Below are 14361 nucleotides of genomic sequence, written 5' to 3' on the forward strand. Positions count from 1 at the left end.
TTTTCGCTAAGTTTAGTGAGGTACCATGTATGTGAAGAGTATGTTTGATAGTCACGAATTCTTAGAGCTGTATGTGCATAAATGACAGGTGAAATTGATGGAGACGAACAAATTCAATTTCAAATTTTATTTACAGTAATAATATATTTGCAGGTAAAGCTCGTCGTGTTATATCACATGAAGTAATAATAATCTAAGAAATCCAAAAAATATGAATTTCTATTTTCTTATTAAAACTTGTTATTAGGCACGTTGATTGTTCAAATTTTTCCTGGAAGCTAGTATTTTACTTAGGTATGTATATGCAGAGATCCGTGATTAACGGATTGGGATTAAGGATTAATAATCCTTAATGCTTAATCCCGACAAAAAATTGTATGCAATTAATCCTTAATCATTAATCCCGACGAAATATTTCCACGCCATTAATCCTTAATCCTTAATCCCGACAAAGCGTATCCAAATTATTAATTCTTAATCACGATTAGGATTAAGTCTCGCAAGAGAATAATCACTGAGAATGGAGTGAAGTAACACTAACATTACATATTCTCAAACATACGATATTTTTCCACTCTTTCTACTGTCCTCTCCCGAAATTAAGATGTGTTGAATTCTTTAACTTTAAATTGTTGCTTCCGTAAAAATACTGATTCAGTCGTTAATCATGGTTAACAGTGATCTGACTGAGCTGAAAAATTTGCCGTTCATCTTCACAGGCAGATTGTTTGATGTCGAACAAATTGACAAATTCAGCGGCTCTTTATAGGCCAGGCGCATAGCTTTTGCACCAATGTGTGCCATAATTGGTGTTAATATTAGGCCAACATCAAATTTTACTTCACATTTGACATGCAAAAGTCCTATACATTGTCTGTTTTGTATGTATTTGATGTTTCAATATTCCTATGTGCTACAATAAACAATTAAACTGCATTAAATGGAGTAATATAATAATAATATTAATCCTTAATCAAGAATTAATCAGGATTAATTAATCCTTAATCCTTAATCCCGAATCTCAGAGAATTTTGAATTAATCCTTAATCCTTAATCCCACCAAATTGAATTATTTAATTAATCCCGGATTAATCTAATCCCGGAATAACATTAATCCTTAATCCTTAATCCCAGAAAAAAATTCATTAATCACGGATCTCTGTGTATATGTGAAAGAATACATGATGCATACAATCTAAACATGAAAATATTTACATATGTAAGCGTGTCATGAGCAGGGTAATAAAATAACTATTTATCACGCAAAAACACACAAATCGTTTAGATTATTTTTTGAAAGCACGAAATCACACATTTCCTCTTGCAAGTTGATAAAAATGAGATGAATGTTGTTCCATCAGCACGCTGGGATCATCAAATTCCATAATTTCTCCATGCGACAATACCAACACCCTATAGAATCAGACACATTATATGAATTAGTTATGCGTTTGTTTAGAAAGCACACTTCATTTTTTCTCAGACATATGAAATTGAGCCAGGGTTTGTTTGTAATTAAAATAGCAAATTATTTTGCTTCATTGTGCCTGACTGATTGCATATATATTTCTGAATTTCACGTTTCTTTCGGGTCGAATTTCTATTTTAATTTCTACACTTTAATAGATGAATTTAAATCAAATTTTATATAAATGGGCGTTTGATCAATCCCTGCCTGGTAAGCTTGACAATTTTGTGTGTGTAAACCTTCATTTCTTTTATTTGCATTTTGAAATACCCCACCCACTGGGGACTCTTACTGGTACCCATGTGAAACAATTTGGCTCAACTTAGAACTTATTGTCACTTATTTGACTGAATATTGCCATCAAGTTCACCGAGTAGTTTATGTATTGAGTTATCGACGATAACTTTTTTTCGGCACGATAACTTATCGTGCAGAAAGACAAACTGACAAGGTAAGTACACATACATGCTTGCAACCGTCATGCAAGCCCCGGCTTGAGCCATATCATTAATTTAAAAAGTTACAATAAATATACAAATTACCTGTCGCAATGTAAAATTGTGTTTACTCTGTGGGCAACGGTAATCACGGTGCTATGACTGAATGATGTTCTCAAAGTAGCTTGAATTATTTGATCTGTATCAAAGTCCACATTTGCCTAAAGTATAAATTACTATTAGAATTATTATTAACAATGATTTATTATTCATTAATTAAATATACTTACGGTCCCCTCATCGATGACCAATATCTTAGCGTTTACCAACACTGCCCGAGCAAGACATATTAGTTGCCTGTATTAGTTGATATATTAGATATATAGATTAGATATAGTATTAGATATGGTGATTAGTTACTTCTGTCCCATAGATAACAAGTTCCCACCATCTCCCACAAATGCATCTAATCCGCCCAGTTTTTGAACTAGTGATTCAAGTTGGCACTTTTTTAAAGCACGAATAATCTCATTATCTTCTCTTTCTCTTTTCGGGTCTAGGTTCTCTCTAAGAGATCCTGTAAAAATTAATGGATCCTGTGGAATGATGCACATTTTGTTTCTGCAATTCAGTAAGCAAAATTAAGTTTGTCCCATTTACGAATGAATTATTTCAGAAAATATTAATTAGTGACAAGGCGACAATTTGTTTACCTGAGTTCAGTGAGGTATATGGACTTGATATTGACATGGTCAATCCAGATTTCTCCCTCAAAACGATCTACAAGCCGAAATAAAGTAGAAAATAGAGATGATTTTCCACTCCCTGTTCTTCCAACTACCCCAATCTTCTCCGCAGGTCGAGTCTCAAAAGATATGTTATGTAGAACGTAAGGCAGATTTTCTCTAGATCCGCAAAAAAGGAAGGTATTTTATTAAGTACTTGATGCAATTCTGAATAAAACAACACTTCAATTCAACACAACTTTCTTGCTATTAGTTTTACCTATACTTGAGACAAACGTTTTTGAAGTGGATGACCCCTTGTGGGGGCCACAAATATGGAACACTTTGTCCTCCTTCAACACTCAACTCAACTTGCGTTTCAGGTTCCACATCCTCAGTGTACTCACACAGTCGTTCAACAGCCACCATCTCTTTTTCGGTTTCTGTCAAAACCGTCACAAATCCATTGAGAGCATTGGTAACTGTAAGCGCATATGAAATTGCGAGTCCGATAATTCCTGTGTGTGGTGTAAAATTCGAAATTAAAATTAACTGTATAATTTAACTAATTATTTGGGATTTATGAAATATTAAAAACCTGGGTCAGCAGTTCCATAATGATGTTGGAAAATGCCAAGAAGGCCAACACTAGTCACAATAACAACTCCGACCATTTGTAATCTAAAGCTTAGCCACTGAGAAGCTGCTTGAGTAGAATATTGGCATTTCTGACTAGACTCCAAATGACTTTCGTTTTGTTCTTCAAATCTGGTAAAAAAGAAAAACATCATTCCAATTTTAAATTCCAAAGGGAGACCAATGGAAACACATAATGTGTACATGATTCAAAAAGCTTACCTTCGAATGGCACGCATTGCTCGGATAACAACGAGCCCTTTAAGAGTTTCAGAGAAATGGGAATATAGTGGTGACATAGACAAAGATGCGAGACGACGAAGTTGTCTCGCAGTATGCCTATAGTATTCTGCAATATTGTTACAAATCAGGACAAGAGGGATTATAACCACCAATATCCACGGCAGTGCATAGCACACAAGGATAAGCGTTCCTAACAGAATAATGCAAAATGTGTAGGTAAATACATACATTTAGTCTCTCAATGAAGGATAAGACACGTGCAAATTCAAACAACATACCGATTAAACCGAACGTTTGGGCGAGAAGTATATTCGATACAAATGGAAGAGAATCGTCAACTGTCGCAACATCTATCAGTACAAAATATAAAATAACGTGATGATGCGATATATTATTTACTAATCCTAAGCAGTGCATAGTAAATGCATTGATTGTCTTAAATCATTCGTAGTATTACTTACCGGAAGAAAAACGGTTCAAAATTCTTCCAACGGGCGTTTGGTCAAAAAAAGAAATTCGAGCCTATGATCATACATAATAATAGAATATCAAAATATCACCGCTAGTTGACACTAACAAGTATTTTATGAGTTTTAAGCTCACCTTCAAGATGGATATAAGTAAAGCTGAATGCATTTTGACGGCACCAGTAATCCCTAACATAAAATTTTAGTGGTTAGGATTCGTCATTTTCTTTTAGATATATATTTTATAGTTAAAAACAATACCTCCAATAGCAAACAGAAATGCTCGTGCCAATGTAAACACTGAATTGAACAGTCCAATTAAAATAAATATTCCAAAATAATATTTTATGGTGGGATCCATATGGTCAGTATTAAAAGGAATCAATTCGATAATGAAACTTGAATAATATTGTTGCTGATCTTCATTGCTATCTTGAAGGAAATTTTCACTACTACGTGCATTTAGATAGCTATTAAGTGGGGTTTCAAATGTAGGAAATGGAGTTGTGGTTGTTGTTGGTAGTTCAGTGCCATTGTTATCTTTTTGCTGTGACACCCAATATGCTAACCAAATGTCGCTAAAATTTCTTGAAGCTTGCATAATAATTATGGAAATTATAATCGACCAGAACAGACAAGGGCCAATGGCTTTGTAGTAAGACGTGAAAACGTGAAATTGGATGGTCCCCTCTCGTTGAGTCTCTTCATTTAGGTCACAACCGTCTTGATCTTCAACGGGCACTTGTCCGTTGTGAGTGAATTCAAACGAATGACCTGACTTGATCATGACAGTTTCATCCATCTCAGAAGGTGTTCGGGTAATATCCAATCGTCGTTTGGTAAAAGAATCCCCCCTACGTTCATCTAAATCTGATTCAGAATCAGAAATCGAATTTTCAATACTGTTGTCCCCGTATCTTGGTAGGATTTGGCTTGGAGTTCCTTTGAGGAACAATAAAATAGTATCAATCAGTGAATAAGAATTCCTATTATTCCCTTTGCAGGAATCATATATGTTGTGCGTTATGGGCAGTAACCTTCATCAATGATATTTCCTTCATTCAAAACTATAATCCAATCTGCATCTTTGAGAAACTGAGTGTGGTGGGTGCATAGTAGCCTCGTTTTGTTTTTTAAAATCCCTGAGAGTTCACAATAGTTGGAAAGAGGAGAATGATTTTGTGCTCGTGGATTACTACAGATTATTTTATTTGAGAAATGTATATTACCCATAATACATTTCCGATATAGTTGCTTTGCGACTTTATAGTCAACAGCAGCAAAAACATCATCGAGGAAATACGTATTGAAGTCCTGAAATAATTTTCCAATAATATTTAGAAGAACCAGATACACATTATCATAAATATTTCCACTTACTTGATATACAGCTCTAGCCAACGTTAATCTGATTTTCTGCCCACCAGATAGGCAAGTCCCATTTTCACCAACAATTGTATCGTCTCGATACTTGAAAGAGGATAAATCTTCTTTAAGACAGCAACTTTCAACCACAGATCTGTGCCGCAGAATAAATACATTTTAAATACATACATATATATTTTTAAAATGTTGTATGTAATAAACCAACTTATATCGGGTTAGATTGGTATTTGGAGCAAAGCAAATATTACTGCGAATGGTGCCGCGTTGAACCCAAGCTTCTTGTAAGACCAGACCGATTCCTAACACAGAACAATACATATATATCAGTCTCAAGAAAATAACCCATGAGCATGAGCGAAACAAATCAATATAATTGTATAAACGTATTACTAAAATTAATAACCTTCGTTTGGATTTGGCACACTTATACTTCCTGAAGACTTGTTAAGCTCTCCCAAAATAGATAAAAGGACGCTACTTTTACCGCTTCCGACGCCTCCAATTATACCAATAAACTGACCCTGACAGAAAATGAAAAACCAAGAACGCAGTAAAATATTAGTTATTACATGCTAATACTAACACTAACCTTAGACACTTTAAGGTTCAAATCTGAGATAGAAAGTTCACCAGCCCCCCAATTGAAAGAAGCTTGTTCGGCCAAGATTGCAGTACTTTCTTTCATCATTGTGGGTAATTCATCAAATACAGCATATGGTTCAGTCTCTTCTTCCTAATAAAGCACACAACCAATTAACACATTACAATTTATGTATTAAGATTAAAGGGAGGTATAAAATCGTCAAGTAATATAATAATTTAATTTGTAGTATTATTTACTTGAAGGAACTTGTTGATTCGCTTGATAGACACCCAAGCTTCTACCAGGCCATTTAATACCTGAATCAGAGTATGCTTCAAGGAATGTATTAAAAGCAACATTATCATATTTTACCCACCCAGGGCAGCGAATTGAGCGGGTTGATAAGTATATTAAACAGTGCAATGCTTGTGAAGACCTGAAAAAAACATGTGCCAGGCAGGGGTATTAGAAATAATTCATTTTGTGGTGTAAAAATTGAAAAGGAGTATATCTTTGACCTTTGATGCTGTGAGTTGGTTTCCCAACATGACATAGGTTCCAAAGCTGAGCACGGAAATCATAATCGGGGTTGTAGCCCAGAAATACACGCACAATGCGTCCAAATATTTTCGTCCCTTCAAGCATTTCATTTCCTTACATCTAATATCTGCATACCACACAAAACAGTGTCATTCATTATTATTGATAGCATTAAAGTCAACTGTAGTAAATAATGAAAATTTGTGACATGTGCATACCGTTCACTCGTTCAAAAAAGTAAGTTTCCCATGAATGTAATTTGAGAGTTCGAGCACCATATAAAATTTCAGACATCATTTTTACACGTTGGTCTAAATAAATTCATAAATTATATAAGGTATTCGTAATAAATTATATAACCATGTCCTATTTTGGTTACCTTTATACTTCATCATTTCTGTACTGAGTTGTCCTAATAAGAATAAGTAATGGCTATATGTACATATACCTTTACTAGTATTTGTATTTAACACTTACATGTAGAGACTGCGTCATATTATGCTTACCTATTTTTTTAGCAATTACTCGGTTCACAGGTATAAGTACTATTGCAAATATCAATCCAGCAAGGAATGAAAGGTCAATTTCCCGATACAACAAGTATAAAGTAACTCCTACTTGTGCAGGCAAACTCCAAAAAGCGTGAAAGCTTGGACAAAAATTGACTATTCTATCGGTATCGGTCGAAAAAAAGTTGAGAATTTCTCCAGAACTGAATTTATCCAGAGTAGTTTTACGAATATGGACGGTTTTCCTGTAAATTGTTGTGATGAGGGCTGCTCGGATTTTTAGGTTGATTTCTGCCATTTTCATGTTGAAATGTGTGTTCGCTAAAGCACCTGTTGAGTTGTAAAAATATGGAACTAAAATTATATACCGTTTAGTATGGAACTTTAAATCATTTAACTCCTATTCTCTGTATATATGTAAGTATGTACCAATAATTGCAGCCGCACATAGGCCCCCAACGTATCCGTAACCCACCCAAATTTCTTGGCTTTCACTTCCATCTTCAATAAATTTGACCAGATAGCTTAGAAAAATAGGCCCGCAGAATCCCATTGCATCAGAAATTAGTTTTAACAACCCAACGGAGTAAAACTCAAATCCAAATGAGACGTGCAAACTTTTTAATAGAGTCCTGGTAACTGTCCAACGTTGGAAATTCAATGCCACATGACGTGTCGATAAGTCTAATGGGAGGTCAAACAAATTTTCTGCTGCTTTCAGGAAACCACAGCTGCCTTTCTTCATTAATTTTGTGACCCAAATGAAGAACAATCTTGAAATAATGCCAGAGCGTTCCTTAGCCGTTCCAAGAGGAATTTCTTCTTCGTCATCTTCGTCAAATCCGGTATATGAATTGTTTTCATGTCCCTCATAAGCACTATATACTACATCATTTACTCTGGACCGATGTCTGTATTGATGTTGCTCCAAGTGAGAACTTCCAGGGATGAGAGTGAGCAAGTAAAAAAATTGAAGAATAATTTCGATGGCTGAAGTGCATAACCAGAGATAATCATCTGCTGGATAGTTGAAAAGCTGTGTCGTTTCGGCCTCGTCACCGTAATTCAAGTAGTCGTGAAGTTGTTGCTGATTATAATTATTGTGGTAATGTCTGTTGACAAAAAAATAATATCTGGTCCTAAAGGAGAATGCTGACACCACAGCAGAAGAAAACCATGTCATGAGGATTAGCTTCGGTCCTCGAGTATTGAATGAATTTCCACGTTTCAGCCTCAGCACGAATCTGTTTGTTTTAATCCAATCAATCAGGGTTATTGCTAGCAAAATAGGTAGGCACATAATTTACATGTTTAGTAAACATTGTTTACATGAGGTGAAGGAACCAGGCACCAGTTTTGCTAGTAGATATCGCAATCTCAGTGACACTTATGAGATGAGACTTGAGAACAAAATGAATTAGCATTTGGATCAGTGAGGTGATTGTCAAAAGAGAGACTAGAAGAGATCTGAAGTAAATTATAAAAGTTTGACAATTATTCCAGTCACTCGGTTGAGAAAATACTAGTCGACGCTTTCCAATGTAATAGGATGAGACAATGGCAAGTAGAGCATAACACGGAAGTTGAATTCCTAAGTGAAAAAAACATTGGCCAAAGTCTTGTACATTCTTGTCCCATATTCGAAAGTCCACAGAACCACATTCAAATGACAAGTTCTTCATGTTTGATGGTGATTGATTCAGTGGAATGGTAATTTCTTGTAATTACGCAGTATGTAGTATTTGAAGTAGTATAATGACACGTCATGTATCCATACTAATATACTACAGACTCAGATATCATCCTGCAACATAAATACATGGCAAATGTTGGTAATAATACATCAACTTTAATTTAACTGCATATGTAAACTTGAATTACAAAATGTAATTTACATTTTGTCGTTTCGAAGCCAATTTGTTTCAACCATGTCATATATGAATCCACATCATCAGCCCATCATCCGTCCTAGTTCTTCAATTCCAGTGAAGAACAAGACTGTGACAAACCATCAATAATATCAGCATATCGAATTTATAAGTTTAGCAATTTAGTGTTAAATATCACCTAGTGCCACACCTCCAAGTACGGAAAGTCATAGAATTTATACTTGATAATATCTATGTTCGGTAGGGCTCCAGGTTTGTATTTTCAAAGTTTTGACCAAGCAACACAAGCACCAAATGCAGCCGTCGGAGCCAAGTCTACTAGAAAGGATTGAAAAGGTGACTGATACGTGAGAAATTAAAATAAATTTTACACATACGTTAATTTTACCTTTTTGTTCGTTGTAATCGACGGCGTTAGTTTCTGAGCAAACAAATGAATAACCCCACAACTATTATAACCTCATGACGTCGAGATTTTCCTTGCTCCCTTGACTTAAGCGTGGTGTGATTAAAGGGTGAAGAGGGAGATAATTTCAGGTACTTTTCCAGACTGTGCAGAACTGCAGATTATTATTTTTCTACAGAGTGCAGAGTTTTTGCGAATACTTCAAAATACATTTGACAGAGATTCCCACCGAAGAAAGGACTCGTCTCACCACTCTATGAACCAACAGCTTCCTACGTTTCATGAATGATTATGAAGGTAAAATTTTATATCCTTATTTTAAAATATTTTTAATTTCGGAAATAAAGATAGAAAGATATGGGTTAGAAAGAAGCACTTCTGCGGGATTGATTTTCAGATCAGGACTCCTCAGTCTGGAGGACTTTTATAAACTATTTAACGTTTGTTAACTATTGTTTGCCTGATTTTCATGCAAATATGAACCCCCGAAGTGGCATCTTTTTGACAAATGATGATGACATCTTATTCAAATAATTTTTTATTCTGGATCACCTATAAATCTTTGTAAATAATTCAATAATTGTGATTTGCAAGAGCTAATGGCCATAATATGAATATATTAATACTAATACTACTAATGTATTTATATGCTTGAAGGGGGAGGAGGGGGTTTAGGCCCCAATGATATCGTGCCTATGTACGCCATTTGGGGATCGTGAAAATCAGTTTTTAGAGTTACGTAATTTCAGGCTTGGGCAAGATACTTTGTTTTCAGATACAAGATACAAGATAAAGATACTTTTGCAAAAAAATCCAAGATACTAGATAAAGATACTTTATTCTCTGTTCTTTCCAAGATACTTAGATACTAAGTAAAAGATACTTTTAAGTATTTTTAAAGATACAAGATACAAGATAAGATAAAGTATCTTAAATATTCCACAAGATACAAGATACTTTTGATTTTCTTTAAGATTTAAAAAAGATAAAATTTCATATTTTTTGCCATTTAGGCATCGCCAGTAAAATGAAAGTCTTACTATTGAGTAGTTAGGCATTTAAAAACACCTTCCACTAGCAAAAATACCACGCATATTTTCTTACAAATTACAATTACTACCTCATAAATCATAAGAAAATCGAACTTTAGATGTCGCGGGTAGCATATTTTGCAAAAAGTATCTTGTATCTTAAAAAATATCTTAGATACTTTCCTCTTGATGGAAAATATCAGATACAAGATACAAATACAAGATACTCTTTGAGGATTTTCCAGATACAAGATACAAGATACTTTGAGCTGAGGCGGCTGGAAGATACAAGATACGAGTAGTATCTTGTATCTTGTATCTTGTATCTAGTATCTTAAAGTATCTATCTTGCCCAAGCCTGCGTAATTTAAGAACGGTCCCTTTAATCCTTTAATACCGTCTTTTTGTGTTGATCCAGAGATGATGCATGCATATATGTGTTAATCTATGAATAGTTCATTGAAACTTATGTAACGAACAAATCTTTAAAATTAGATATTTTTGGAATATCGCTGCTGTTCGTACAATAGTTATATCGCCTTTAAGGGAATAATTGTAGAAGTTGTCCGATCAAATTTAGGGATATATGCGACTCCATAACTGTAACATGGTCTTTCCGACTCTTTCCCGCATTTGTACGCAACTATTGTTCCAAACTGGTTTCAAATGGGGTTGTTTTGTTCCCCATTAGTTTTTGGCCTGACAATATCTAGCAGCGAAGATATTATCAAGTTAGAACCGGCTACAAAATTCGAAATTGCACTATGCCCTGGCGGTATTTATGTACCTCAGTTTTTGCCTCCTTTCTCTTCTGCCTCTGATTTCTTTCATTCTCGTGAACTTGTTTTTTTATATTTTTCCGAACCGCTCTCACATTTTTAGGAACCTTTCCATGATTTTTTTATACGCACCATCCAGTCACCAGTGTGTTGTGCCAACACTGCCAACCACTCCCCCACATCTTGGTGAGCAAATCGAGGGTTGGAATTACAAACTTGGAAATGTTTTTTTAAAGAATTTCCGTTATTTTACATAGTTGATCAAGAGTCTTGATTCAAGACTTCTTGAGGCTTGGTTGACAAATAGGGCCAAAGATTGACTAATTGTTCTGTATTGAATTGAATGAATATAGAGTAGTTGGGAATAATTATTTTTAGTACAAAGTTTTATTATTTGTTGAATTCTAGCTTTTGACGAACCAATTGTAATGAGTGATGACTCGGAAGAAGGAAACGTGTGCTCAGGAGTTCAAAATATGAACCTAGGAGGTGGCAGAGCTTGGGGATCCGAGTCGACTGGAGATAAGAATCCAGGAAACCGAGGAGGTAATACTGACAATTTTAACTTGATTCAATATTAAATTTGGCAATAATAAACTTACGGCTAATTTTACATTATGTATGCAGGTGGTCGCGGAAGAGGTGGCAGGGGACGTGGAGTCGGAAGGGGTTCTCGTTCTGGCCTCGGAGGCGACGAAGACCGAGGCAGAACAGGTGAATGGGAATGTAGTTGCGGGGAAAACAATTTTGCTAGTCGGCGAAATTGCTTCAGATGCAATGATCCAAAACCCGGTAAGCGAGAGAGTAATCTGTAACTAATTAATGGCTCGTATACACAGTCATTATTTATATTATCGTGGTAGTTGCACTTAATTAATAATTACTATACAATTACTTAATTATGATTGCAGGTGGTGATGACGGCGATGACGAATGGTCTTGCGAATGTGGAGCAAGCAATATCGCCAGTCGGCGAAGTTGCTTCAAATGCAAGGGGCCGAAGCCAGGTAAAGTAGATTTGTCGTCATTAAATTTGCATTATTTAATATTCAAATACATGTTTTTATGTGACATCTAGGTTGTGGAGACGGTGAACATCTAGATGAAAAGCCAAAACCATATGTTCCGGCTCCTGAGTTGGAAGGAGACCAAGCCTTCGATGATCGCAAACAGTACTATGAAGGATCTGGCATAAATTTTTCAAAGTACAACGATATCAAGTTCGACGTAAGGTTACAAGATTAGATTGAGATGATCTTTATTCAAATTTTCCGTGCAAAAACTTAACAATACGGTATCTCGATTATTCCAGGTGACTGGTGTCGATAAGGTAAAAAGCTATAGTACCTTCGCCGATATGAAGCTCTCAGATCTCATTATGCAGAACATCGCTAAGGTTGGATATACTACTCCAACGCCCATTCAACGTCATGCCTCGGCTCAATTTATGGCTGGACTGGACGTGATGGCTTGTGCTCAAACTGGATCTGGAAAGACGGTATTATGTATTACATTGTTACTAATGTCGCCTTTCATAAAGTATTCAAATAATTTGCATAGTACTTAATTGCTACCATCACTAATTTGTATAATTTTTATTAGGCGGCATTTTTGTTGCCAATCATTAATCAATTGTTGAACAACCAAGGGGAGCTTAGTATGGGTAAAAATCCTGTGAAACCTGAGGCTTTGATTTTGGCTCCAACACGCGAGCTTGTAATTCAAATAAATCGTGAGGCTAGACTGTATTCTCAAGATTCTGTTTTGCGATGTGTCGTCTGTTACGGAGGCACTGCAATTTTCGCACAAAAGGGCCAGTTACAGGTAGGACTTGTTTTTGCATATATGTACATTTTCTCGTCATATTGCGTATATCCTTCCTTCATACTTCATGGAACGTTTGTCCAGCCCTATAAATGTGTTAATTTATTTATTTTCATACTTAGGCCGGATGCAACATTATGGTCGCTACTCCTGGCCGTCTGCTCCAGTTTGTCAATGAAGGTACTGTTAGTTTGACGAATGTCCAATATTTTGTTCTGGATGAAGCTGATCGCATGTTGGATATGGGATTTATGGGTGATGTGAAAAGGCTTGTGGACACAATGCCCCCTGTTGTAAGTTTTGTTTTATCTCTCCACTAGTCTTCGCTAATCAATTAATTGCCAATCGTAATATATAGATATTAAAATAACCTAAATAGGAGGACCGTCTGAGTGGAATGTTCAGTGCTACCTTCCAGACCGGAGTGCAGAAGGCTGCAGCTGAATTCTTGAAGTCAAATTACGTCTTTATTAGTATTGGAATTGTAGGCGGAGCTTGTTCCGACGTAGTTCAAGAGTTTTTACAAGTTGAGAGGTCAGAAAAACGAGGAAAGCTGTTAGAAATTCTCCGAGACTCCCCATCATCAGAAAAGGTACTCGTATTCTGTAACAATAAGAAAGGCGCAGACTTTTTGGCTTCCAGTCTTAGTGCTCAAGACATCTCTACGACATCAATTCATGGGGATAGGTTACAAAGTGAACGAGAACTGGCTCTCCGAGATTTTACCCAGGGCAAAAACAAGGTTCTCGTCGCTACCGCAGTAGCAGCTAGAGGTCTTGGTAAGTAAACCCGTTCGAATTTTGAATTTTAAAAATTTTACTATTTGTAGTACTTATGGATACTTTTATTTCTAGATATTCCTAAAGTGTCTATCGTGGTGAACTATGATTTGCCAAATGACATTGACGAGTATGTGCAACGCATTGGAAGAACTGGTCGTCTTGGTCATACAGGGCGAGCAATCAGTTTTTATGAGGAATCGCAAGATAACACTCTTGCTGCTTCGTTGGTGAGCATCCTAAAGGGAGCAGGACAGAATGTTCCCGAATTCTTCTCTGAGGATGTAGGTGGTTACGGACTCTCTGATGGATATGCTGATATCCGTAATACGAATGACCGGGTAATATTATTATTATTAACCCGCAGTTGTTATGCTCCGGTATTTACATAGTTAATATTAATATTTTAACTTCTCCAGGGCGTTCCAAAACCGGTAGAAAAATCAGAAGATGATTGGGAGTAATAACCAGTTTTGCCTTAATTCTGAAAAATGTTACCACACAATTTTTACTTTATGATGATCCACTAATTCGTCTTGGCAAAAAGTTGTGGATTAATTAATTAGAAATAAAGAAGTTTTATTCAAAACACAATACAACTTATTCATAAAATAGAGCAAACTTTAATTTATTAATTACTTAAATCGTGGCATTGCACG

General features: G+C 35.7%; 2 protein-coding genes across 13 annotated transcripts; one reads left to right on the forward strand and one right to left on the reverse strand.

Annotated features, from left to right (window-relative positions):
• Positions 1-112: 112 nt before the first annotated feature.
• LOC110842955 (multidrug resistance-associated protein 7) lies at positions 113-9413 on the reverse strand. 10 transcript variants are annotated; one of them, XR_004833875.1, is made up of 29 exons: positions 9062-9198; positions 8890-8992; positions 8324-8798; positions 7424-8238; positions 6992-7324; positions 6865-6897; positions 6704-6796; positions 6464-6612; positions 6322-6381; positions 6203-6262; positions 5952-6095; positions 5766-5883; positions 5568-5661; positions 5357-5495; positions 5206-5290; positions 5014-5118; positions 4238-4918; positions 4113-4165; positions 3971-4031; positions 3788-3859; positions 3489-3699; positions 3229-3398; positions 2911-3148; positions 2619-2810; positions 2326-2526; positions 2196-2262; positions 2011-2126; positions 1216-1413; positions 113-271 (listed from the first exon to the last, which is right to left on the reverse strand). XR_004833875.1 is itself a non-coding variant. In XM_035847243.1 (29 exons), exons 4-29 carry the CDS (start codon positions 8674-8676, stop codon positions 1308-1310), a joined length of 4749 nt encoding a protein of 1582 aa, XP_035703136.1. In that variant the 5' UTR covers positions 8677-8798; positions 8890-8992; positions 9074-9198; positions 9272-9413; the 3' UTR covers positions 1234-1307. The 10 variants fall into 10 exon arrangements, 1 of the variants encoding a protein (XP_035703136.1); XR_004833873.1 differs by having other exon boundaries at positions 113-278; XR_004833871.1 differs by having other exon boundaries at positions 113-289.
• On the forward strand, positions 9144-14305 carry LOC110842956 (ATP-dependent RNA helicase vasa). Of its 3 annotated transcripts, none has more exons than XM_035847245.1 (12): positions 9144-9219; positions 9468-9586; positions 11508-11645; positions 11727-11891; positions 12011-12106; positions 12178-12326; positions 12412-12597; positions 12702-12923; positions 13046-13216; positions 13303-13702; positions 13778-14043; positions 14122-14305. In XM_035847245.1, the coding sequence occupies exons 2-12, from the start codon at positions 9571-9573 to the stop codon at positions 14164-14166; spliced, it is 1854 nt and encodes a 617-aa protein (XP_035703138.1). In that variant the 5' UTR covers positions 9144-9219; positions 9468-9570; the 3' UTR covers positions 14167-14305. The 3 variants fall into 3 exon arrangements, with proteins under 3 accessions (XP_035703138.1, XP_035703137.1, XP_021944527.2); XM_035847244.1 differs by lacking the exon at positions 9144-9219 and adding an exon at positions 9300-9420 and having other exon boundaries at positions 9509-9586; XM_022088835.2 differs by lacking the exons at positions 9144-9219; positions 9468-9586 and adding an exon at positions 10967-11285.
• The last annotated feature ends 56 nt before the right edge of the window (positions 14306-14361 follow it).

Source organism: Folsomia candida, unplaced genomic scaffold (genome assembly GCF_002217175.1).
Source record: "Folsomia candida strain VU population unplaced genomic scaffold, ASM221717v1 Fcan01_Sc002, whole genome shotgun sequence".
Lineage (NCBI taxonomy): Eukaryota > Metazoa > Arthropoda > Collembola > Entomobryomorpha > Isotomidae > Folsomia > Folsomia candida.

What these genes read in the sequence shown, in the direction of transcription:
- LOC110842955 (XM_035847243.1), bottom strand. Translation starts at nt 8,676, where the DNA reads ATGAAGAACTTGTCATTTGAATGTGGTTCTGTGGACTTTCGAATATGG. An exon ending in CTTTTTTGAACGAGTGAACG is followed by an intron (nt 6,613 to 6,703) that starts GTATGCACATGT and finishes TGTGGTATGCAG; the next exon opens with ATATTAGATGTAAGGAAATG. An exon ending in TACTTATATCCATCTTGAAG is followed by an intron (nt 4,032 to 4,112) that starts GTGAGCTTAAAA and finishes GTATGATCATAG; the next exon opens with GCTCGAATTTCTTTTTTTGA.
- LOC110842956 (XM_022088835.2), top strand. Translation starts at nt 11,102, where the DNA reads ATGTACCTCAGTTTTTGCCTCCTTTCTCTTCTGCCTCTGATTTCTTTC. An exon ending in ATGCAAGGGGCCGAAGCCAG is followed by an intron (nt 12,107 to 12,177) that starts GTAAAGTAGATT and finishes TGTGACATCTAG; the next exon opens with GTTGTGGAGACGGTGAACAT. An exon ending in AAACTGGATCTGGAAAGACG is followed by an intron (nt 12,598 to 12,701) that starts GTATTATGTATT and finishes AATTTTTATTAG; the next exon opens with GCGGCATTTTTGTTGCCAAT.